Source organism: Semicossyphus pulcher, unplaced genomic scaffold (genome assembly GCF_022749685.1).
Source record: "Semicossyphus pulcher isolate SPU_LCO1_2020_fin unplaced genomic scaffold, fSemPul1.0.p SCAF_7, whole genome shotgun sequence".
Lineage (NCBI taxonomy): Eukaryota > Metazoa > Chordata > Actinopteri > Labriformes > Labridae > Semicossyphus > Semicossyphus pulcher.
This window is the reverse complement of record NW_027211748.1, coordinates 30,842,501-30,867,500: the sequence shown is the minus strand read 5'-3', so window position 1 is coordinate 30,867,500 and position 25,000 is coordinate 30,842,501. Positions and strand designations below refer to the sequence as shown.

General features: G+C 43.0%; 2 protein-coding genes across 5 annotated transcripts in view; one reads left to right on the top strand and one right to left on the bottom strand.

Annotated features, from left to right (window-relative positions):
* Nucleotides 1-9,190, bottom strand: part of smg7 (SMG7 nonsense mediated mRNA decay factor) — a 21,723-nt gene extending 12,533 nt beyond the window's left edge. For 3 of the 4 annotated variants that reach the window (XM_069684518.1, XM_069684519.1, XM_069684520.1), the window contains exons 1-14: nucleotides 9,105-9,190; nucleotides 8,184-8,215; nucleotides 5,107-5,224; nucleotides 4,834-4,966; nucleotides 4,445-4,616; nucleotides 3,435-3,506; nucleotides 2,915-3,065; nucleotides 2,236-2,371; nucleotides 1,927-2,089; nucleotides 1,470-1,629; nucleotides 1,313-1,383; nucleotides 963-1,023; nucleotides 751-870; nucleotides 2-425 (exon numbers count right to left, since the gene is read on the bottom strand). In XM_069684518.1, coding sequence (XP_069540619.1) covers nucleotides 2-425; nucleotides 751-870; nucleotides 963-1,023; nucleotides 1,313-1,383; nucleotides 1,470-1,629; nucleotides 1,927-2,089; nucleotides 2,236-2,371; nucleotides 2,915-3,065; nucleotides 3,435-3,506; nucleotides 4,445-4,616; nucleotides 4,834-4,966; nucleotides 5,107-5,224; nucleotides 8,184-8,215; nucleotides 9,105-9,130 — 1,839 coding nt within the window. In that variant the 5' untranslated portion in view covers nucleotides 9,131-9,190. Of the gene's footprint in view, nucleotide 1; nucleotides 426-750; nucleotides 871-962; nucleotides 1,024-1,312; nucleotides 1,384-1,469; nucleotides 1,630-1,926; nucleotides 2,090-2,235; nucleotides 2,372-2,914; nucleotides 3,066-3,434; nucleotides 3,507-4,444; nucleotides 4,617-4,833; nucleotides 4,967-5,106; nucleotides 5,225-8,183; nucleotides 8,216-8,870; nucleotides 8,928-9,104 lie in introns of those variants that run through there. The other variant, XM_069684517.1, reaches the window with a different exon arrangement.
* A 2,441-nt stretch (nucleotides 9,191-11,631) lies between these two features.
* The window catches only part of nmnat2 (nicotinamide nucleotide adenylyltransferase 2), a 15,757-nt gene continuing 2,388 nt past the window's right edge, over nucleotides 11,632-25,000 (top strand). The window contains exons 1-11 of the mRNA XM_069684930.1: nucleotides 11,632-11,867; nucleotides 16,236-16,324; nucleotides 19,561-19,628; nucleotides 19,795-19,873; nucleotides 20,906-21,032; nucleotides 21,214-21,294; nucleotides 21,994-22,038; nucleotides 22,257-22,333; nucleotides 23,071-23,172; nucleotides 23,288-23,355; nucleotides 23,690-25,000. The exon at nucleotides 23,690-25,000 is cut by the window's right edge and continues 2,388 nt beyond it. Coding sequence (XP_069541031.1) covers nucleotides 11,783-11,867; nucleotides 16,236-16,324; nucleotides 19,561-19,628; nucleotides 19,795-19,873; nucleotides 20,906-21,032; nucleotides 21,214-21,294; nucleotides 21,994-22,038; nucleotides 22,257-22,333; nucleotides 23,071-23,172; nucleotides 23,288-23,355; nucleotides 23,690-23,792 — 924 coding nt within the window. The 5' untranslated portion in view covers nucleotides 11,632-11,782 and the 3' untranslated portion in view covers nucleotides 23,793-25,000. The remainder of the gene's footprint in view (nucleotides 11,868-16,235; nucleotides 16,325-19,560; nucleotides 19,629-19,794; nucleotides 19,874-20,905; nucleotides 21,033-21,213; nucleotides 21,295-21,993; nucleotides 22,039-22,256; nucleotides 22,334-23,070; nucleotides 23,173-23,287; nucleotides 23,356-23,689) is intronic.

The following is a 25,000-nucleotide window of genomic DNA, read 5'->3' as shown; positions in this document are numbered from 1 at the left end:
CCTGTTTCACAGCATCGGCAGTCTTCTCATGAGCAGCTTTCTTCAGCTCACTCTTCCTCTTCCCGTCCCTCTTCAGCTCTCCTTTCCCAGCAGCCCCGTTGCCCTTGTTGAAGTCTCGGCGCTCCTTCCCGCTGTCTTTCAGGTGATGGTTTCGTGTCGGCTCACGGCTCTGCTCTCGGGGTTTGATGTTCTCCTTGAAGGTGACGACGGGTCTATCGCTGCCGTCGGGCCACGAGCTCTGCGTCTTTCCCGCCGACAGCACCGACTTCAGGCCCGAGTTTCCTCCGTCGTTAGCCGTCTGCTCGCCGTTTGACGACTCCTGCAGCACCGGCGCCTCCTTCTCCTGCGGCTCCTCGATGGCCTGCTCTGGAATGTTAGTGATGAAGACGAGGAGGCCGTCTTCACTCACTCTGCACTGGATCAGCCTGAGGAGGAGACAGATGATGTACTGATGTCCTGTGAGCATGCTCTGACCTCTGACCTCTACATCACAGAGACTCTAACCCTTAAACCTCTGCAGTATAAATGGTCCAACAGTGAACACACTGCTGTTTTTGCTTATTGTGGTGTCATCACAATAACTAACAATCGACTTCCAGTCATTTTCTCAGGTCAGCTGTGGACTAATTAAAAGTCATAGAATCAATACACGATCTTCTGTTGTTAATCAGTTCTGAACTGCGTCTTGATTATTAGTTGTTCATTATATGTATCAAAGCCAACAGATGAAGACGGAGCAGGTGAACTCACCCCGGCTGGTTGTCGGCCACCCATTTCCCCAGACTGACGAGCCTCTGATGTCTGGTGTGGACCGGCAGGCCGTCCCGGTCCACCAGGATCCCCTGATGACCTTTAGTGAAGTCCAGGGACCTGAAACACATTAAACACATTAAACACATGAAAACACATGGACCACTGATGAGAGAACTTTCATCCCAGCGCTGAATGAAGGAGAGGAGCACCTGAGAGCGGGCCGCAGCGCCAAGAAACCCTGCAGCTCAAACTCCTCTGGCAGGGGCGTCACTGCAGAGAAAACAAGCACATCTTCAGCTGCAGCAGCTTCAACACACACTGTGGAGGGTGACAACAGCTGTGCCGTTACATCGTTAGATATCAACTTAAGACTCGTAATCAGCACGTTTTCATCCACTGCTGGAGCTCATGTGAAAACAGTCTGTAAAATGCTGCTACGCTCACCGAAGAGAAACACAATCATCTCTTCCAGCTCTTCTAAACCCGGACCGACTGTTACCTGAGGAGGATCCGAGCTCATATCGATCACTGGGTAAATACAGAACCAGCGGACTCCTACCTGTGGAACATGACACATCGTCCTCTTTGGGCTGGAAAGTGTTGAGGATGGACACCAGCCAGGGCCAGACACTGAGACAGAGGAGAAGGAGGAGTTACACTTCCTGTTGAGAGCAAATCACAGACTCACACAGCAGAGAGTCGATCAGCAGACTTACTGCTGCCTCTTGTCCACGGCGGCCTCGTGGAAGACGCTGGGTCTCAGTCGGAGCCAGTCCAGAGAGACTTTGATGGCGGGCAGAGGACACTCCCCCATGATCTCCTCCCCCCGGTTCTTGTTGAGCAGAGCGCGGCTGCACATGACGCCCAGGAAGGACACTGAGGGGACAGGAAGTCAAACACCGTCAACAACCACCGTCTGTCTACCAACCTGCAGTAAGAGAACTTTCCAGAATGAAAGAGGAGGTTGTGTGTTTTTAGATGAAGCTGTTTGTATGCAGCAGGAAAGTGCTCATTTCTGTGATGTTCTCTGTGAACTGAAGCATCTCTCCAGAACTCTTGTGGGGTCTGAAGGGTTCAGGCTCTAGTGAAGCAGTGTGAACAGTAACAGGTGAAACTGGAGGGCCCAGCCGTGTTAACTGCAGTATAATGTAGTTTTATGGGAGTGATTCTCACTGAAGAGGCCGAGCAGCTGGAACCAGCTGATCTGCTGCTCGCTGCTGTAGCTCTGCTCGCTGCTGTCGGCTGTCAGGTCTCTGAGATGATGGAGCTCAAACAGGTTGATGACGGTGATGTGGACCAGCTGCTGAGAGCTGAAGGCTTTCTGCAGGATCAGCCTCTGCGCGCGCACACACACACACACACACACACACACACACACACAAAGACTTTACAGTACTTTTAAATGTTGTTGTTGTTGTTGTTGTTAGCAATAACAACAGGCAGACCGGACTGAACGCTGTGGGAACGGTCACTTTGTTTTACCTGAAACTGCTCCTCCAGTTTCTCCCTCAGAGCGTCCAGCTTGTCCAAGCTCTTACTCAGGTAGACGTGACCGTGAAACTTGATGAAAGCTCGGATGAAATCCGACACGTTCCACTTGGTTTTCACCTCATCACGGCTGCAGAGACACAGAAGGAGGACGGAGGAGGACAGACTGTTAATGGAAAGTGTTAAATCACCCTGCAATCAAAATAGATGTTCAAGTGTTTTATGTCTTTCCTTTTCATTAAGCTTTATTAATTTAATGTCAGAGAGATCGAGAGAGATGAGCAGTACACACACACACACACACACACACACACACACACACACACACACACACACACACACACACACACACACACACACACACACACACACACACACACACACAAAATCACTTGTTGACCAGCACATTTCTCTGTGATGTAACAAGCGAGCAGTAAAGTTAGCTGATGTGTAGCTGTCGTTGTGTTAATCAGGCCCTTGCGCGCTCATGGCTGGTGTAAACATCAATCAGATTGTCCCTCCTTGGCGCTCTGACAGGCAACATCTAAAAGCACTCTGCTCGCTGTGTAATGGAAACTTGAAAACAACATGAGGTCTTTATTTCTCCTGAAGAAGAACAAAGTTTCAGGCTGCTGACCCACACAGCTCTGAAAGAAGACATGACATGTGTTACCTCTCCAGAGCCTTGGACAGGGCCTTCTGCAGGTTGGTGGAGGCTGCTGGGAAGGGGAACTTGACAGCGATGCTGCGGCAGTAGTAGAAGATGGTGGTGAGGTGGTCTCCTTTAGAGGAGGCCAGGATGGCCAGCTGGTTGTAGGGCTGACCTGCAGGACACACAGAGGAGCATCACACCACACACACAGGGAGAAACTACAAACATGGCTGCTGATGGAAACCTGCTCTGGGCTGCGTTGTGACATGTACAGTTGAACAGACATTTAACATCTCATTTTTTCAGTGTTCAGTGTTTTCAAAGACAAGAAATGTACAAATAAATGATCCGTAACTTTCTGACATGATGTTTTACTTTTTTGTCTTTCACACTGTTATAAACAGAGTTTCTGTTTGTCACAGCAAAAGGAGGATTACAGAACTTTAAACCTTGGCCTACATGACTGATAGGCTTGTCACCACCTACCCTCTCTTAACTACTAACTACTAACCTGGCTCAGCACAAAGAGCATCAGACTCACCGTTGGATGGGACCAGCTGAGCTGCATGTCGGTAGTACGACTCGGCCTGGCTGGTCTGGTTACGGTAACGTGCTGAGGGACAGAAACAAGGACCAAATAAAGACCAGACACTTTCATGACCCAGTGTATCATCAGGCATTTGAAATATACTATAAGATATCAAAGTGAGTTTTCTCCATGTTTTATGTGGCTGTCCAAATCAGTGTAGAAGGAACATGTGAAATGCAGCACATTCATTAGTGCATGCTGGGGATGCCACGATAAGGACGTTTTCCCACCAGTTAATGAATTGAGATCGACACTCTGTTATCTGTAACACTGGACATCCCTGTCTGCAGACAACTTTTGACCTTTAACCTTTTGTTTACATGGCTCTTGATCAACCCTACTGTCGTCACATGATGACTGAAATCTGTCTCCTGTCCCGCCTTTGCAGCGTCCGTCGTTCAATCAGGTATTGATAACATGCTTTCAAAATGATGGTGGGAGTCGAATAAAGCTGGTGTATGCTCAGAAACCAGATCACAGCAGTAACACCGACGACCCGTGTTGAACAGACAGAGAAAGACGAGTTGTCTGCACGTGGAGCAGCGCCTACATGTACCAAGATGCATTGTGACATACATGCATAAAACTTTAAAATATCTCCTCGTTCCTGTCCGTAACTTCTTAGCTAGCCTGCAAAAGAAGTCAGGGTGGTTGAAATAGCTTGAGTTATTCCAGAAGACAAACTACATCACATGATAGAGCTGCTGGAAGAACAAGGAGACAAAACACGTCTTCAACTACACACACTTTTCACACGATATACCGATATACAGAGAGAAGGCTGAAGACCTGAGTCCCCTCCATGGTTGCTCTGATAACACTGAGCTGTAGCAAAGGTGTGTGTGTGTGTGTGTGTGTGTGTGTGTGTGTGTGTGTGTGTGTGTGTGTGTGTGTGTGTGTGTGTGTGTGTGTGAGTGAGTGAGTGAGTGAGTGAGTGAGTGAGTGAGTGAGTGTGTTCTCACCGATGTCTCCCAGGTGGACGAGGCAGTGCTGGCAGATGTAGGAGCAGGAGCTGGGCTGCGGGGTGACGATGGCGCTGCTGTTACTCTGTTTATTGCTGATGATGCCGAGCTGGGACGACTTGACGCGACACGGCAGGTCCACATTGAACACGGTGCAGAGCTCCTGCAGCAACTGGAGACAACACGGCAGGTAAGGACTGTGTTACTCGAAGGTCAGGACTGATTTATGGATTTATTTAGAGTTTGTATCAGCACTTTCACCATATTCTGTTTCATACTTAAACAAATCAGACAAAGATCAAGACCAAGACCAGAATTCTTTACATGTAAACTACACCAAAGCCTCTCTGAATCTGCTGCCCCCCCCCCGAGCACCACCCGAGTCTTACCTGTGTGTAGAAGCCACTGGCGGCCTCCAGAAACAGCGACAGGTTGGCCTGGACCTCGCTGCGGTTGGGGTTGGCTCGGTTCTTGGCCTGGCTCTGCAGGGTGGTGATCTGGTTCTTAAAAGCATGATTCCACCTGCAGGAAGACAGAAAGAAAACAGCATGAGGACTAACGACAGAGGCCTCCTGCTGTCTGTCCACACTGCTTTATATCACATTTTGTTCTTCCTTCTCTGACAGAGGTGTCTGTTCTGTGATGTGGGCGGAGCAGCTTACAGGTCTTGCTCCACCTTCTTGTCCAGAGCGTACTCCAGGTCAGTGACCAGCATCTTCTGGTACAGGTCCTGCAGGGCCTGCCGAGACGTCCACACCTCTGCCGCACCCAGCTTTGAATCTAACAGAGAGAAGGAACATGTGAGAATCAGCTGCAGGATGTTACAACGGGAAGCAAGAGAAGAAAACGAACCTCTGTACGTTCGGCGGCCACCAAAGAGAATCACAGAAACACTTTATAACCTCAAACTGCTTCATTCAGTGTTTTAATCATCAGGTCCGTCTTTATATTAAGCGATTGACAACTTTAGCACATGTTGTTGGGAAGAAGTGACTGACAGAGCCGTGTTTCTCCTGCATGTCTCTGATTGAATGCTGTTTATGGGTTACTGTCACATTACATGATCGTATGTAACATGTAGTGTTTGTGAGATAAACACCATGAGTGTTCTTCTCAAATGCAACAGACATAAACTACACACGATTTAACAGCACTTGGGAACTGAGAGGATCGTGACCATCGAATGAGCAGCTGCCATGTTTGTCAGAAACATTTAAGTCTTTCTGTTCAGAGATCATTTAAGTCTTTATCAGGTGTGTCGGACAGAATAACATCAGAGCGCTCAGGCTGGAGGCAGCTTCCTCCTCCAGACGCTCTGGCAGGCGTCCAGCCGCCACGTGAAGCTGCTGCTCGGCTCTGAACAGCCACACGGATATTAAAAACAGGAGAAAAGAGTGGAAAGTGTAAAGAGTGCTGAACTGTGAGGTCTGTGGGCAAACAAATCAATCCACTCGTCTGCTGTTAGAGCACGAAGATATCGAGTGCTGCAAATCAGAAACAACAGCAGCAAACACTGACACAAGTGTCACCTCATCAGCAGCTCACATTCATTAGGATGCAAAAGTGACAACTACTCATTGAACACAGCAGCTCTCAGACTTGTTTACATACTGTACTCCCTTTAGAGCGCCCTGACCTGTTCATTTCTGGTAGGAAACACTCCATCAGTGTCTGATGAACTACACAACAACCTTGTAACAAAAAACACTTCATTAGGTCCGCTGACTTCACGCAGCCGGTCAATAATTTTATCCCACAAACACAAAGTCTGAGGAGGGTTAACAACGATGATCAGAACATGTTCTTCCAGATACTGACGGCTTCCTGTAAGCTCTTTTCACTTCACGTGTTTCTTTGTGTTTTCAGCTGTATCACTGCTGCGATTCACTACTTCAGTTTGAAGTGAGCTTGAACATGAATGATTTTGTTGCAGTATAGTATATCCCCCTCTCCCCTGCACTAATTCAAAGAGCTACTTCGGAGCCCCAATCAGTACGTAACTTTAAATGAAACTTCAAGTTTACGTAAACTTCTGCCAGTCTTCTGAAAACGATCTAAATATTCTGCCAATTATGAATTAGCTCATTCAACTCAGTGTGGAACTGTAAAGTCCAAATGCAAAATTCTCGGGTGCATTATAATAACCTTTATTTAATCAGGTAAGCATTTTCAAGTACAGTACGAGTACATAATAGTACAATAAAACATAAAACACATACATTTAAATATCCATCAATAAATTTCCATAATAAGTCCAAGACAATGAAAGCCATAAAAATAATAAAGGTCAATTAAAACGAGTTAAAGAAGTTAAAAACAATCACAACTGAAATCAATCAGACTTTTGAGAAGATTTCTGAATTGACCCATTGGAACCAGAGTGTCGAGCTTTAAGGTTCACTGTAATTTGTTCCAAGCATTCAGTGCTAAGAATTTAAAAGCAGTCTTTCCTAGTTCACTGTGAACTCTGGGGACATGCAGCACTAACCAGTCCTGTGAACATTACTCCCAAAGATCTTAACAAACGAGCACAGAATCAGAAGAGGAGCATCCATCTGTACGTGCTTTCAGGAAACTACAGACAAACTGTGCTCTGAATAACAGAAGAAGAAAGCTGGACGGCGCTGATGAAGCAAAGAGTTCCTTCTCGAGATCTTTGTTTGTTTTCTGAAGATGTTTTTGGTGAAATGTTGCATCAACTGAACGGTGAGGCCACTTATCAACAAACTTTCTTTACTCTTCATCTGCCAGGCTTTTCACAATAATATCAGCTGACCTACATATTTCATTTGACAACATCAGACTCAGTCTTTGAGCAGCATGCATTTATTAATATATCTGTTTATATTTCAAACCTCTAAAATGCATCATTCACACTTCTTGCTTAATACCAGCACTCAACTAACACAAAAGTTATTGATAACCATTGAAGTCATTGATAACCAGCGGTCACATGACGCTGGTTATCAACTGGTTAGCAGATCAAGTGTGACCAATCACAAACATGGACATACTTAGAACAAACTATAATATTATAGAAATATAAGAAAGAAAGTTCAACACGTAGTCCAGAATTAAAGCAACACAGCTGCCAAATGAGGAAGGACAACTGACTGTGTGAATGTTTAAGTTACAGCTCATCGTGTCACTGCTCCATCATTCGTATTCGTATTCTCCATTATAATAATGTGTTTCTCACATGTGTTCTTAAAGTGTGTGTGACAGTATTGGTCTTATTCTTTTAGCTGCAGCCCCGGCAGTGTCAAACAGACTCATGGAGCAAATAAAAATGACTATAAAACATAAGGCTTACTTTTTATATCTTATTTGTACAACAAGAGGATGGCTTTAGTGCTTCTATCAGTCTCTGCTGTTGGATGATATCAGTAAGAAACACAATGAAATTATTTCATATGAAAAATCATCAGGGAGTGTTTTGTCTCTGAACAACCATGCCCTCCTCCTCCTCTCTCACTAACTACCAAGCTCAGGGGTCAGGACACCTGATTGGTCAGTAGATGTGTTTTAGACAGGTCGATGTCTTATTCTGAATTTAACCTGCTCCGGAGCAGGTTAGGTGTTCAGTGTAAGTGAACACAGGTGAACCACCATCATAGTCCTGACAACCCTCTTACCTTGAAAAAACAGTTACCTAGCTAAACAAAAACCCTGCTTCATAGTACAGACTGTCCAGGTGTGTTCACTGAGCAACATGTGTGAGGTGATGGTGCAGACCTACCTGTCATGTCAGCCTTCAGGGCCTCTGCCTGTCTGCTCGGATGTAAACAGAGAGAAGGATGTTAGACAGATCCATCAGAGAGGCACACAAGACATGGTAACCAGGCTACATACATGCTAATAACGTGACATAGTGAAAAACAACACTTCCTCATTGTAGACAATCCACAGATAACAGAGCTCACAGCGGTGATGCTGATATCTCTGACTTCTCCATCCAAACAATTAACAGCTCAGATCAAATGTAGACACGAGGGTAAAGTGATGATTACGGGCTCAGACTACTCCCTGGATCCACAATGCGATGATATAACGTTATAAGCTTTACAGACCTTCGATATTAACCTGTTAGCCAGCTAACATCCAACACTACCCGCTCACTGCTAAATAACAGAACGAAATTTAAATGAAACAAACAATATAGGTCATAAATAAATACTCGTTTACCTTTCATGAGAGAGTCTGGTGTTTATTTACCCAAATCACATTTGATAAGTGACAGCATAAGTGCGCTAATGCTAACCTGACATACGCAGAAAGACGCTAGCATGCTGAAGCTAGCTAGCAACAACACACTGAGTAAACACGTCTGTCTGAGGCGGGTAAACACAAATGTATCATTACATTCACACTAACGGAAGATAACAAACACTAAATGTGTCCATAAATACTCCAATTTGTATCAAACCTTAAACTTATTTGACTGAATTTGAGTCCGTTTGCGGCAGGCGGTGTCATCGATTGTTTGTTGATATGCGAAGCTAGCTAGCGCTAATAGTTAGCTAAGGGGGTGGTCCCCGAGCCAGCTAGCTTTAGCATTAGCAACCGAACAAAACAATTCACACTGCTGGGATAAAATGAACATTTCTGTCCAAATCTGAACCACCGGGTGAAAACACAGAGGACACCGCACAGAGCTTACCGCAGATACTGGGCGCAGAGGTTCATCCTGCTGGATCGCCAGTCTTTCAGACAACGACTGGTCCAGAAGCTAACGCTCCTCCCGGCGCCATATTGTTCCTGTCTGACCCACACAGGGCCCGACTGAGAGGAGGAGGAGGAGGAGAAGGAGGTTTCAGTTTCATGGGCAAAGAAAGAAAGGATGAGTGGAATATAGTAATATTAGGAAGGACAGAGTCAAAAATATAATGACGGGAAAAAAACGTATTTTGACATATCTAATGTTTAGCTAAAGATTTGAAAGTAACTGTGCAATAACTCATTAGCAACAAGTTTAAGGTTCTTGTACTGCACTTGATATTCCCATTTAGTAAATGTACCTTTCACAAGTAAATATTTTTCTTTTTACTTCACTATGTGTATTTGTACATCCAAAATACAACTAGGGGAGACTGGGGACGGTTGCATCACGTCATTCTTCCAATTAGAAACATGCAGTTATGGCACCAACCCTGCAGTCACCTGCTCCCTTGATGCTCAGAGTTCAGATGTCCTGAGGGCTTTCTTCTGACTTCAGTGCGTTCATGAGCTTTAAGTTGTAATGTAGAAACAACATGGATGCTAAGATGATATGTTTTGCTTTATTGCTCAGAACTAATCTGAAGTGTTCATAAAAGGCTAAAAACAATCCCTAATATGGTTGGGGTCAATTTGAACATCAGTCCTTTTCCATTCAAATAAACAGGGCAGTATTCCATACTTAACAATCTTATATCATATAGGTGATACATTTGACTGTTCAAAGAAAGCAGAAGGAGATTTTTCATCAGAGAACACGACTTTCACATGTACAGGACAAGATCTGCAAAGAGAGGAGACGTACGGCTTTGTCCACAGGGGGCGCCAAAAACACGCAACATGAAAGATCCTTACAGAAGCTTTAAGTTAATTTTTAATTAATTATTTGGTACAGTGCAATTCTGTGGTACAATGGAATTTTTCCTCCGATGTGATCAAATAAACAAATGAAGGTAGTCGTATTAAGTCCTAACTGATTATTATTTTAAGGACCCCAACGTCTTCATTTTATTTTTCCGTGCATGAACAGTTCTTCCAATGCCTTTTCTTACTTTTGTAATTAAGCAGGTCATACAGCACCATAGACAGAGATTTTTTGGAATTTAATCAAAATATTTTAAGAAAAAAAATACAGTGGTATGAGAGAAGGGTTGCAACCGTGAGAAAGCATTTTTACCTAAAACTAGACTCTTTGTTTTATGGGATATGTTAAAGTATTTTAAGAATAAAGTTGTAATACTGCGTTTTGATTAACACGTGAGAGCTCTTTTTCAGCATCTACATGTGACATGCATATTACACATATTATCAGAGAGTTTATGTAAACAAACAGATTAGATCCATCTGGAAAACAAAGATTATTTTTTATTGTAAAACATATACATCAAATGCATACATTTACATGTTAGCACAACATGTTAGCTAACCGCAGTGCTTCATTAACTCAAATAATGAATTTTGGGTTAATGCAAACTAAATGTACACAGTGTTCAGTTACATATCTCCCTCTCTGTCTATGTTTGTGTTTGCTGAGGACAGAAATAATTAATACTCTTGTTGTCCTGCTGATAAATAATTTTACCCACAATATGTCACTTTATTCTTTTCAGCTTTATTCAAGGTTTATTTTTTCCATGTAGTTGTTTTCCTCTGTCTGTGTGTGAGTATATTTACTGTTTGGTGACCTCTGACACAGACTCTGTAATAATGTTTTCTGCAGCCAGGGGGCGCTGCTGAGCTTCAAACAGGAAGAAAGAGAACAGAAAATGATTCTACTCAGAGAAATGAAACTGAGATGAAAAAATAAATAAATTCTTTATTACTTTACCGTTTAATTTTTTTCTTTTGTAATTAAAGATTAAAGACTAAAGTCAGAGTCGAGTGTTATTTTTTTATTAGGAATTTCCATTTCCATAATTTTCTTTCTTGGAGTCGTTTTTTTCTTCTTAAAATTTTATTCTTTTAAACTCCGAATTTAAATTTTTCCTTTACTTCTTTTTTTATATCAAAAATGGCGTTTTTTACATTCTTAACATATTATATTTTATTGTTTTTGTATGTTTTTATTTTTATATTCTTTACTTAGAATTTAAATATATTTTACAATTTTCTTCTGTAAATAAATATAAAATTCTGAGGTTTAAAGTTGAATTTGGATAAATCAGACTAGCCTTTTTATTTTTTTATTTTTTATTTTTTTATGCAGGCTATTTTTTTTTTTTTTCATTTTTTAAATTAGAATGTTTATTTTATGTATTTTAGATTTGTTTCCTTCCTCCTTTCCTACAAAGACACAACAATGAAATTAAAATGTAAACTCAAGTGAATTTTTCAGGTGTCCCCTCTCCTCTCTCTTGTGAGTGATGTCTGATGATTCTGTGACCTGATTTGATTATTAATCATCATCAGTTCACACAGTCCTGTTTGTTCGCTGTGTGTGCCTCTTTAACACACTGACGCTGCTTCCTGCCGCAGACACACCAGCCTCGCCTCTCTCTCTCTCTGCGGCGGCTGCCTGCTACAAACAACCGACGACCCGGGAACACACACGCCCACACAGAACCGGGACCGGACCGGACCGGGACACAGGACCACAAAAGAGGACAGACACCGACAGGAAACATGACAGAAACCGCGAAAACCCACGTCATCCTGCTGTCCTGCGGCAGCTTCAACCCCGTCACCAAGGGACACATCCATATGTTCGGTGAGCATCTGTGCGGGGGGTGTTGGGGGGGCGGTGTTTTCATAAGATGAACATCTACAAAACCTCCCAAATAATAACATTACCCACACGAGCTAAAAAGCAGGAAAATATGAATGAGGTTTGGTGTGTTGACTGGTCGCTGTCCAGCAGGGTGGTGCTGAAATGGGCGACGGCTCACATCCGACTCAAGACGTAGGCAAGACAGAGAAAAAACCTGTGTAATCACACATTAGGAATACAGCTGAGCCCCGTTAATCTCAGTCTGAACCCATTTTAAGACGTTAAAGACGGAAATGTTACGTGTTAAAGCCCCGAAGGCCTCTCGCGGAGTGTGGCGCAGCCCAGAAATGAGGCCTCCCTGCCGGACCCTCCTGAGAGCAGCTCAGCCTCATAATGACAGAAAGTGAAGATGCATGATTCACATTTCCGCTGCTGATGAGCTCCAAAAACCCCCACGTGTTTATTAACATTTAAAGGAGAGTTTACATTGAATGATTAATTAACTTAATAATGTTGTTATCTCTCCGGTCATTGCGAGATGTATTCAATGTTCTACCTCAAAACTCAACAGTTTAACCCTTTAATAATGATGTTATCCTGCTCCTAATGGATACATTAATGGACAGTGCACAATCCCTTTATTTTTACATAAAGAGGTCTCATTTCAAAATACAAGAGAAGAGATACCTCTACGGCTTTTATTCAATTTGAGGTGAACCACTGGACTTCTTCCAATATGGTTTACGTCAGGTGTAATTTAAGGGGTGTCTGTAATGTTTAAGTTTTTCCTGAACATCAGGGGTTATAATAAAGACAGATTTAACAGAGGACACAATAAAACACCACCACTATACTAAAACGTGGTTTTAAAACACATTTACACAAAACAACGTCATCAAGTATGAAACATGATAATAAACAAAAATATAAACATTTAATTTATGTGAAAAAGGACTTCCTCTCTACGAGCACACAAGAGCAGAAACTCACACGCAGTAAGCTACATCTCATACACAGTAGGCTACATCTCATACACAGTAGACCTCATCTCATACACAGTAGGCTACATCTCATACACAGTATACCTCATCTCATACACAGTAGGCTACATCTCATACACAGTAGACCTCATCTCATACACAGTAGGCTACATCTCATACACAGTATACCTCATCTCATACACAGTAGGCTACATCTCATACACAGTATACCTCATCTCATACACAGTAGGCTTCATCTCATACACAGTAGACCTCATCTCATACACAGTAAGCTTCATCTCATACAAAGTAGGCTTCATCTCATACACAGTAAGCTTAATCTCATACACAGTAGGTTTCATCTCATACACAGTAGGCTACATCTCATACACAGTAGACCTCATCTCATACACAGTATACCTCATCTCATACACAGTAGGCTTCATCTCATACACAGTAGACCTCATCTCATACACAGTAGGCTTCATCTCATACACAGTAGACCTCATCTCATACACAGTAGGCTTCATCTCATACACAGTAGACCTCATCTCATACACAGTAGGCTACATCTCATACACAGTAGGCTACATCTCATACACAGTAAGCTTCATCTCATACACAGTAGGCTACACAGAGGATCATAGATAAATGTAAAATACGTAACTGAACAAACAAAAAGATTTTAAAGAACAAACTTTGGCAGAAAACAGCTGGTAATAGTCAAAAATAGAGTCGCACACACATCGACCAATCAGATGTATGACTGCTTCCTCTTCCGACATTTTTACAACAATAGAAACTCTCGTAGAAAGAAAACCCAGAAATCAAACAGCCGCCATGTTTTTTTTCTCCAAAAATTTGAACATCAGGAGCAAAGACCAATCACAGGCCAGCTATCATTGTGTCATCCAATCAGGACAGAGGAGGGAGGGGTCATGTTGACTGTGAGGTATTCAGCCTGCGGGGAAATGTCTGGAGCTGATTCATGTTGCCCTTTAGGATCACAGAAACAGAAGCAAACAGTCAGACATTCATTACAAACTGAGGTATGAAAGTAAATATTCTAGCAGGAGCCCTGGAAGAAGTCCTGTTTCAGACGGGAGGAAGTGTTTCAGAGGCTGACGTGATGTGTCAGAATGTTTGAAGACATTTTTAAACCTGTTTGAACGTGTGCTGCGTTCAGATAAAACTGGTGTTGAAGAGGATTCATATTTGTTTTTAATGTAAAATCTAAGTGACCGTGGTAGTCAAATAAACGTAGTGGAGAAAGAAATGCAGCTAAAATTGCATAAAACACTTGACAGAGTACAGCAGTCGGCTGGGTTGAGCTGCAGCTGCAGCACAGCAGCCATGTTCCCATCATGACCTATTTTCACCAGCAGCTCCTTCATCTCTGTATCGTCCTCCCGGCCATGACGTATGAAACCTGCTTTAGATTTCAAACTGATTTATGAAGGTTGCTCCTGATTTGGAGGAGAGGAGGAGGAGATAAATGCAAGAGACAACAACATCCAGCAGGATTTTTCCCCTTTTGTAGATTTTAAGAAAGGTTCTGGTGTGTCACCTGCTATGATTTAACTTATTTTGGGGTCTCAATGATTTAAAGAAACAACATTTTGTAATGTCTCCAGTAGATGTGTTCATCCTGCAGCAGTGAAACAGGCTGTAATGGCTGCAACATAATCCTTGATGGGTCAAAGGTCGTCCACTAAAAGTTCTTGTTGTTTCCACTGACAGGCTCAGATTGTTCTTCTAAGTGTGTGACAACATGACAGAAAGGATCCCTACAGAGATAGACCTTTTTGTTACAGAGGAAGATGATTGTTTTAACCACACACAGACGTTACATCGCTCTCTGCAGACACACCAGACTCCATTCAGAAAAACAGTGATTTAAGCTCACAGGACACAGGAGCTGCTGGTCTACCTCTGCCTCGATCTTTCTCGATCTTGTGTTAAAGAAGTATTTTGTAGAAAAACACTTCAACACATAAAAACAGCAGGTAATTTCACCCTTGTGTTTCTGATACAAATTAACATGTGGTTTAATGTGCTGTAAAAGGCAGCCATGTTGTTTCTGTGCTGTGTTTGACCGGTGGAGTCAGAGTCATGAGTTTCTGAGGGTGACGCAGCAGCCTGAGTTTGTCACATGCGCACACACACACACACACACACACACACACACACACACACACTCTCTCTCTCTCTCTCTCTCTCTCTCTCTCTCTCTCTCTCTCTCCACATTAATTAAAGTAATAATCTGAGTCATCAGACCAGGCTCAGCTCGACAACAACTGTCAGAGAAAGATATGCCTGTGAGCCGACCCACAGACCACAGGTGTTCTGTGAAGCTATTGACATGTATCCAAACTGACTAATAGTGCCTTTACAACTAACTGAGCATATTTCAGGAAGAATCAACAAACTGATCTAGTTCTGATCTTTGAGGGAAGATCATTGTGGTTGTTTTTCAGAGCTGACCTGTGTGTGTTCAGTTAAATGAACTCTTCACATCTTGTTTCTTCAGATTCCAGATGATCGCAGTCACAGACTGAAACTTTGCCAACAAGTCAAACAAAACCTCTCCATCAGTCACACTCCTGCTCAAAGAGCTGCTTAATGTCACTGTTGCCATGGAGCTGTTCAATCGTTTCTCGTGTTACACAGAAAGTGTGTTGGCAAAGCAGACAAAGCTTTAACTTTTCAAAATAAGAGCACAAAACTACAAGTCAAAAAGCTGCTCAAGTCCATCGTTCATTTAAGACTTTGTTCTGATCTGATGTGGTTACAGCGGCCCAGTAAAGGTACTTCCTGTAGTTAAAGTATCATAGTTAAAGTACTTCCTGTTGTTAAAGTATCACAGTAAAAGTACTTCCTGTAGTTAGATTATCACAGTAAAAGCATCACAGTAAAAGTACTTCCTGTAGTTAAAGTATCATAGTTAAAGTACTTCCTGTTGTTAAAGTATCACAGTAAAAGTACTTCCTGTAGTTAGATTATCACAGTAAAAGCATCACAGTAAAAGTACTTCCTGTAGTTGAAGTATCACAGTAAAAGTACTTCCTGTAGTTAAAGTATCACAGTAAAAGTACTTCCTGTAGTTAGATTATCACAGTAAAAGCATCACAGTAAAAGTACTTGTGTTCAGAGTTTTTATTTTCTACCTAGTCCAGGTGTATGTTTATTTATCTCTGTTAATAACTTTCCTATAAATAAAATTACATTTTAGTTTTCTGCAACCTTTTCCTGCTGTTTCCATCTCTCCAAAGGTGAACTCATCAAGCTTCTCCGTGTGTTCCTCTGGACTCTTCCACGTCTGAACACAGTTATTGAGGCTCTTTTTATCTTCATGTTGTTTTTAACGTTTCTCTTTGTGTGTTTGCAGAAAAAGCCAGAGAGTATCTGCACAAAACAGGTCGTTTCATCGTGATCGGAGGAATCATCTCCCCGGTGCACGACTCCTACGGAAAACCTGTGAGTGAAAACATCACCTTCAGTGTTTCATTTCCTGACATGCTACTGAAGCGGTTCAATCAGAGCGGACCTGAGTTCAGACAGCAGAGTGTGTGTGTGGTATGTTGAAGACATCTCAAACCAGATGACATCATATCCAGCAGCGTGTCTGAGTGTGTGTGTGTGTGTGTGTGTGTGTGTGTGTGTGTGTGTGTAGCTCTCGGCTGTCGGCTGTTGTTTTCTACTCTGCTTCCTGCTGGAATTAATGAAGCTCTTGTCCTACTTTTGCTGTGCAGCTGCAGAAACACACAACATGAATAAATGATGCTGCAGGACCAGTTTCCGTCTCTGCTTCTCTTTGCTGATGTGATTTCAGCAGAATGATGTTACCTGCAGTTTAACAATCCCGCTGATGGTTTATTAACGGGGGACATTATTCACTTGAGTTATTACCTTTTGTGTGTGTCCAGTGTTATTAGAGCTGATAATCTAAAGATGGCTGCATTCATGGTGTGTAGTGTAACACCTATATATACAGTATACCATAAACCTACCTGCTTACAAACTAGAAGCAGGAGGGCAGTGCAGAGGTCACAGCACCCCCTGCTTGTCAGAGTGAAACCAAGCAGCAACCTCTGAATTGATTAGATTCAACACTGAAGTGCCAAAGACTGCAGTTCCTCTGGTGTCCACTTGAGGCTGCCTCCAGCAGTGAGTCAGTCCCCATAGAGCCCCATGTTAAACTTTACAGCAGAAATAAACATGTTTACAGCCTGGTACAAAAAACAGTTTGGGTCTCTATAGCTCATTTCTCTCTTCATGACAACTGTACGGGGAGAATCTTTATACAGCTCACTTTACATTATATTAAGGCTTAAAGTGATGCAGCATTAGGGGCGTGGCCTCTTTGAGTGACAGCTGGGAGCTGCTAGCTGTCTGCTAGGTGTCCCCACAGCTAACTCAGTCACTGAACGTAACCTCTGGGCCGTGTTTGTGCTGTTGGAGCCTGTTGGAGATTTGTTCATGTAAATATCAGACAGATAATCTGTGTGTGCGCTTTATTGGACGAACAGACCGTCCAACACGTCTCACACACTGTTTTTACACTCAGTATTTTATTACATGTTAGCACTGATTAGCAGCTAGCTGTGTCTGTGCTCACCAGACCTGACACCTCGAGCTCAGCATTTTGCCCTTCCCCATCTTGTTTTTTTGGTGACCATATTTGGACTGAGGGTGGAGCTGGAGAGGAGCAAGGGGTTAGGACATTTTCAGCTAATGCTAGCACTAGCTTGGTTAGCAAGATGTGTCCTTAATTTACAGTGATTGGGATTTTAATTTGGATGCTAATTTTGGAGAGCTAAAAACAGGCTTTAAAGGTCCCATATTATACTCCTTTTCAGCAGGTTCACGTCGGTCTCAGAGGTCTCAGAGGTCCCAGAACAGTCAATTTGAAGTCTGTTGCCTAAAAACCCAGTTCGTTCCTGGCCTTCAGCCAGCCTGTAACTCCCTCTACTGAGCTCTACTGAGAATAAGCTGTTTCTGTGTCTGTAGCTTTAAATGATAATGAGCTGTGTCTGACCACGCCCCTCCCGCTCCGGTACCATGCGCTGATTCGGTTGCTATTGGCCGGCTCTGCCTTCAGTCAAAGAGGGACAGGCACCTTCCTTCAACACCGACTCTGGTTGGCTATTGTAGGCTGAGAATCAGTAATGGAAGCTCCTATTGGTTCAAATGAGACCTCTATAGAAAGCTCTGAAGCTCGCCTCCACTTTGATAGCGGAACGGAGCGGCACTTCAAAGGGAATATGAAGTTATTACAGTAAATACACGGGGAAATGCGGCATTTCTGAGGGCTGATTAGTAACGACGAACGGCGATCCGTGGATACTTACTGATGGAATAATGCTTTTGGACTAAATACTTTACTGGATTATATCATCTGGACCTTTAGCAATGTACCAGGAGGGAATTTATGAAAATAATATGCATCAGTGGAATACAGCGAGCCTTCATCGGTGAGTTACGTCAGTTTGGTAAATGTTTGTTTATGTTCTGTTGCCGTTGATTGCACCCGCTGTGGTGATTGGATCTTTTAATGGTTCATATCAGTCGAATCTTGAGCTTGATCGTAGCTTTCCAACGATGTGACACACGAGCGGCAACATGAAGTTATCATCGTAGCTGCAGGGCAAATGTTGTAGTAATCGCGATGACGGCCCGCCGGCGGGCTGTAGAGTGGTAACGGGTTTTAACGTAGTATAAGGAAACTATGTTACCAACAGTAACTTATGTTAGCTGCTTTGCTAAAACCACATTCAACAGGCTATCACGCTCGGTAGGCCGATACAGTAAAGCAACATGACCTCAGACGAAGGAGGTAAAAATAGACTCCAGTGCTCGTTTGTGCAGCCAACAACAGAGCAACTGCCGCGCTTTGCCCGTACCTTCGCCATGTTTATTTTACCGGAGCAGCGTTTGCGAGACGAACAAAATAGCGCCCGCGAGGAAGTTTCAGGGGGCAGACCAAACATTTATCTGGGGCGGGGTCACCAACCTGGAGGAGGTGTTATTGCCCTTCATGACGTCATGTAGGGAAAAGCTGCAATCGGGCTGTTTCAGCACACACTTTCTGAAAAGTGGAGTAAGAGAGGAGAGGATAGACTTTTCTCATGTCGGGGGGTTTGTAGACGGGCAGGGGGCGCATGTTATTGTTAGGAAACCATTCCAAAGTGAATTTTGCATAATATGGGACCTTTAAGCTAAATTTACTCAATGATCATCTGAGTCCTCGGAGTGTGCTAAATGACTACACCTGATGTTAGCAGAACACAGAGTGAAATGCACCCTGGGAGTCGTAGTTGACAGATATTTTGTACTGAGGAGAGTTTGATGTCCTCCAGCTCCACAGCGCTGCTTACACTCCTCCCTGTGTGCTTTGTGATTGTGTGAAATGTACGATTCAGATCAGCACCCTGTAAACACGCTGATCACAGTTAGAACAACCATCTGTTCAAACAGGTGGAGACGAGGACAGGTCACATTCAGGTATCAGAGCAGGCAAGTTTACTTCTGTTGTTCACACACACACACACACACACACAATAAAATCACCCTGCAGACACTTCAGCAGACTCAACTGTGAGTTGGAGTTTACATCTATGATAGTTTTAATTTGCACATACATGTTGATGTTCATGTCGCCTCTGACTGTGCTCACCTGTGGACTGACTGTGTACCTGTGTGTTTGTGTTCAGGGTTTGGTACCCAGCAGACATCGTCTCACCATGTGTCAGCTGGCTGTCCAGTCCTCTGATTGGATCAGGTGAGGCAGTGTTATATCGCTTATATGTGATGATGTAGATTAGAACATTTAAAGGTGAGAAACTTGAACCAGAATGGCCTTCATAAAAGCACAGGTAACTTTTTCTGCTGTGTTTGTTCCTAGTCTGTGCTTTAAGTCAGGGTTTTGTCTGTGTGGTTTGGTGCAGGGTGGATCCCTGGGAGTGTTACCAGGACACCTGGCAGACCACCTGCAGTGTGCTGGAGCATCACCGCGACCTGATGAAGGTGAGGAGACATTTGTCTGTCAAAGGATTTGGAAAAAAGTTATGATATGTTTAAGCTGGGCTCTATTTTTAAATATTCTGGGGTCTAAATAATTAATGGGTCCAAACAGTGTGTGAATGTCTCCAGTAGATGTGTTCATCCTGCAGCAGAGAAACAGGCTGTAATGGCTGCAACATAATCCTTGATGGGTCAAAGGTCGTCCACTAAAAGTTCTTGTTGTTTCCACTGACAGGCTCAGATTGTTATTCTAAGTGTGTGACAACATGACAGAAAGGATCCCTACAGAGATAGACCTTTTTGTTACAGAGGAAGATGATTGTTTTAACCACACACAGACGTTACATCGCTCTCTGCACACACACCAGACTCCATTCATAAAAACACTGATTTAAGCTCACAGGACAGGAGCTGCTGCTGCCTTGATCGTTTGTTTGTTTGTGTTATTGTTTGATTTTGGTGTTAGTTAGTTTCGTTTGGGGTTAGTTGGGGTCCAACACACTGTGTAACATAAAATAATAAAAAACTTGTTGATCATGACTGCTGTAGAACAGAAGCTGTTGAGGGTAATGATGGTAAAATTCCTGTTTTGTCAATGGGGTCTGGTGGCTTTGAGGACAGCCATGTAACAGTTGTTTCTGAGTTAAAAAGGGAGGTATCACTCTTAAGACATTGTAAAATTAACACTTCAACATCAAGTTAGTATAATATTCTTAAATATCTGGTGATGTAATTAATAAAGTTATATCTTATCTTCTGTTAAGTGACTTAAGAGTGACCCTTAAATTCAGTATTTGACAATATTTCAAGTATTTACAGCTTGTATCTTCAAACAACTTCATCTTAGTTTTTTAAACGATCGTATAAATAGTTTCCACCCCTCTGAAACTAGAGGCCTCAATCTCTCACTGTTTGTACTGAAGCTGGATCTGTTCCTCTGTTTCCCTCTCAGTGTGTTATCCTTTACAGTTTATCAATCTGCATTTAAATGATTCTGTTGTTGTTGCTGATACTAAAGATGTTTTTGCTCCTCAGAGAGTCACCGGCTGTATTCTGTCCAACGTCAACACGCCATCAACAACTCCTGTGATTGGTCAGCCGCAGAACCAGACTCCACCCATCTACCAGAACCACAGCAACATGAACCACAAGCCCACAGCCAGTGAGTCATAATCCTCCACATTCATCATTCATCCACCCATCAGGAGGCTCTCGAGTTATGGAGCAGTTCTCACACAAGGGCAGACATGGAGGAAGTATTCAGAAGCTTTATGTTACAGTCCTGTTTGTTAGTGAACGTCCGAGATCGTCTAAACCCTGCCTACTGTTGTGTCTCTGCTCAGTCAAACTGTGGGGGAAGGTGAGTGAGAGTTTGGGGAAGATCTGCTGCGTCCGCCCTCACATGGAGCGCTTCACCTTCGTCGGTAAGTAGACACAACGACGTCTGTGAAAATGAAGAGAGTGAAGAAATGTTCACATTCAAAAAGGAGATAAAAAACTCCAGAGACTGTACACACCAAAAATACGACCATATACTGTTCCCTGGTAACAGCCTATTGCTACACATAGTGAGTTTAGAGTTAGGTTGTTACCTCTAGTAGTTGTCAAGTTGTCGAGATTGATGGACGGGTGAAACCACCACACAACTTTCCCCCCAGAGACCAGAGTCTCCTCTGTCAAAGCAAAAGTTTACCTCTGTCAAGTAACGTGTAATGTCACATATGGAAACTCACATACGTCATCATGTACGTAACATCAGCTACGTAGCTTAGTCAAGTAATGTAACAAGCATAACCTAAAGATTTCCTGGGAGTTCCCCATGGTTCTATTCTTGGTCCTTTATGGTTTTGATTTGGTTAGAGCATTTGTTTTTGTCTACTTGGCTCAGCACGAACTATAAACAAAACATCTGACATAAGCAGTTCATAAAGTAGTTTATGCTAACATGTTAGCAACCAGCAGCCTGTTAGTAACCACTTTATTCATCCAATAAATATTTTAATCTGTAAGATATTTAATAAAATGATTCAGTATAATTAAATATTCTTGTGGCACACTCATACATGTATTTTACACACTGAAAAAATGTTGAATTACAAATGTATTTTGTTTTATCGTGTCAGATGAAAATGCTAACCTGGGGACTGCGATGAGATACGAGGAGATCGGTGAGTCGTCCCTTCAGTCTCTGAACCTGAACAGACTCCTGTGATGTGTCCTCTGGTTTCCTTCCTGCTCCGTCTGAATCCTTCTCACTCATTTGTTTCCTGTAAACGTATTGTTTATGAGTAAACATGTTGTTTATGAGTAAACATGCTGTTTACTGTGTAAACATGTTGTTTACTGTAGACGTGTCTCTTTCCTCCTGCCTGTTTGTCGTCTGTAGAGTTGCGCATCTTGCTCCTGTGTGGCAGCGATCTCCTGGAGTCCTTCTGCATCCCTGGCCTGTGGAAGGACAGTGATGTAAGCACACTGTATCCCCGCCCCCACCCATGTAGACCCGCCCTATTTACCATGTAGCCCTGCCCCCTAACGCTTTACTCTAAACACATATAACACATCATATAACCGACAAGTTGTGTTGATGTTTTTAACAAAAGAAACATCTGCAAAGTGAAAGAAATACCTCCTGAAGCATGAGTGTTTTTCTTATCTTATAGTGCTAACAAGAAAACCTTGCTAATGTGAATGCTAGCTGTTAGGAAGAGACGATGAATGGATTCTAGGGTTTGAATTATATATATAGAATTCTTTTAATTCTCTTTTCATGTCAAAAGACGAACTGCATTTATCGTGTTAGAAAGGTTTCTGTGTAGGTATAATTTATACTGCTAACAAAAAGCTTTCTGGTAAGATTGGATACTTTATTGATCCCCAGAGGGGAAATCCGGTTGTTGCAACAGCACAAAGACAAGCAAGAAGCAAGTAGAACTAGTTAGTAGAGCAAGATAGTTAACATTTCTTACCATGTATGATCGGCTTTCTCTCAAGGTCAACACTGCCAGAATGGTTTCAGCGATAATCAGCCCTAATAAGTTCACCAAAGCTGAACTGTAAATGAAAGCACCGTCCGATAAAAGGACTGGGGCCACAAATGTGCCGTAATTGCGGTTGTGACCCTTTAACAAGTAAAGCCACAGTTCACATTCAGACTGCTGTGTCCTGAGGAGGGGCTGAAAGTGCTGTGTCTGTGGTTTCAGATGGAGGTGATCGTGGGGGATTTTGGGATCGTGGTGGTTCCTCGTGATGGCGCCGACACAGAGAGGATCATGAATCACTCCTCTGTTCTCCGCAAGCACAAGGTCAGAGCACAACAACACTGTTCACGTCGTGTTCCTCACTTCAATATTTACACTGTATGTCAGAAAATGTCCTCCTTCATCATCCCGTCTAATCACTGTGTGCCGTTCATTTCAGGACAACATCATCGTGGTGAAAGATGCCATGAGTCACCCAATGTCCATCGTCAGCTCAACCAAGAGCAGGTGGGGGTCACATTTACTTGTTGCTATTATCACACCTCTAGTGAAGCCTGTAGTTGGTACAGACGGAGCTCAAACCAGCAGCACCAGAATAACTTCAAGACTTTAGAGATACTGCAGCAGTCACTGCAGCCAGCAGTGTGTTGGTCAACAGATAGGTCTGATGTTAGCAGGTTTCCCCTGCTCCCTGTCTTCATGCTAAGCTAGGCTAACCGTTTCATGGCTCGTGACAAGTTGATGTGTCTTAAATACATGGTTATATAGGAAATAGAGTTCAGTAGGTTAAATGTAAAATATAAAAAGGTACAAACTGAATTCATGCTCTCTCCCCCCTCAGACTGGCCCTGCAGCACGGTGACGGCCATGTTGTGGACTACCTGAGCCAGCCCGTCATCGACTACATCCTGCAGAGCCAGCTCTACATCAACGCCTCGGGATAGAGACCACAACCTGCACGCATGAGAACAGGGAGGGTGGAGTGGGGAGGGGGGTTACCTAGAACCACCACCATCTATCTAAATACCCCCCCACCCTCCGAGAAAAGAATTAAAAATAACGTCCTTCTCTGTCTTCTGTGTCAAACATATACTCTTCTTTGAACTGTCGCTTTCCAACAGGAGCATAAGTGTCCCTCCTTCTGTCTGTGTCATGTGACCTAACCATCAGGGATTGGACGGGGGGGTCGGGAGGGGGCATTTTGGAATGAGATGGGGGTAATCTCTAAGGGCTGCGGAGGTGTCATTGATGTATTTCTTTCCACTGCAGTGGTTTCAGCAGTGTTTACTCCCTCTGTTTGTTATCTGTCTTTCTTAAAGTCTGGGGATGCATGACACACAGCCAGGCATGCTCAGTGTACCAACGGCAGATGGGAAAAACTCTTCTTCTGTATCAGGGTGGCGTTTAGCTTAAGGCGACAGGGTTTGGGGCCTCATGCAAGAACCACTCAAACAGACAGAAGTGTTGATAGTTGTGGCACGTATGAGGGAATACAGGAAGCTTTAAAATCATCTCTTCTGTATATAATAATCAGACTGTCTTTCTCTCTCTAAAATGCTTCTTACATAAAACATATAATGTCAAATCTAAATTATTGTGAAGCTGAATTGTACCAAAATTATCTGAAACCAATAAGAAAAAAAATTCAAAACACAAGAAAATCTATAGATATTGTTTCGCCTCAAACTTTGCACTTTAGCACATCGTATGCAATGAGTTGAGCAGTTAAAGATAATCTATTTTGATTCATCAGAATCAGTCGGAAGCCTGCCAGCCGCAGCACAGAGTCCGGGATCGTTCCACACAGCCACGTCTCCGTGAAAGCTGTACATGTTCCAGTTGGTCCTTGATTTCACTCAGACATGAACAAAAGCAGCTCCTCCATGGAGTTAGCATCTGACAATTTTACTGTTGCAGAAACTCTTTAAACCTGTAGGCAGGCTAGTTAAGCTAAAGTTAGCTCCACAGGTTGATGTAAAATGTCTCCAGCTGACTTAAACGTTTGTTTTTTATTGAGTTCAAAGATAACAAGTCCCTGTTTAACGTACATGTAGGTTCAGTTTGTGTTTGTTAGCTTCAAACAGCAAATGTACAGGCTGTATGTTAGCTAGCTTTCTGGTCTTTCAGTTTGTTTTTTAATCGTTGATGAAGG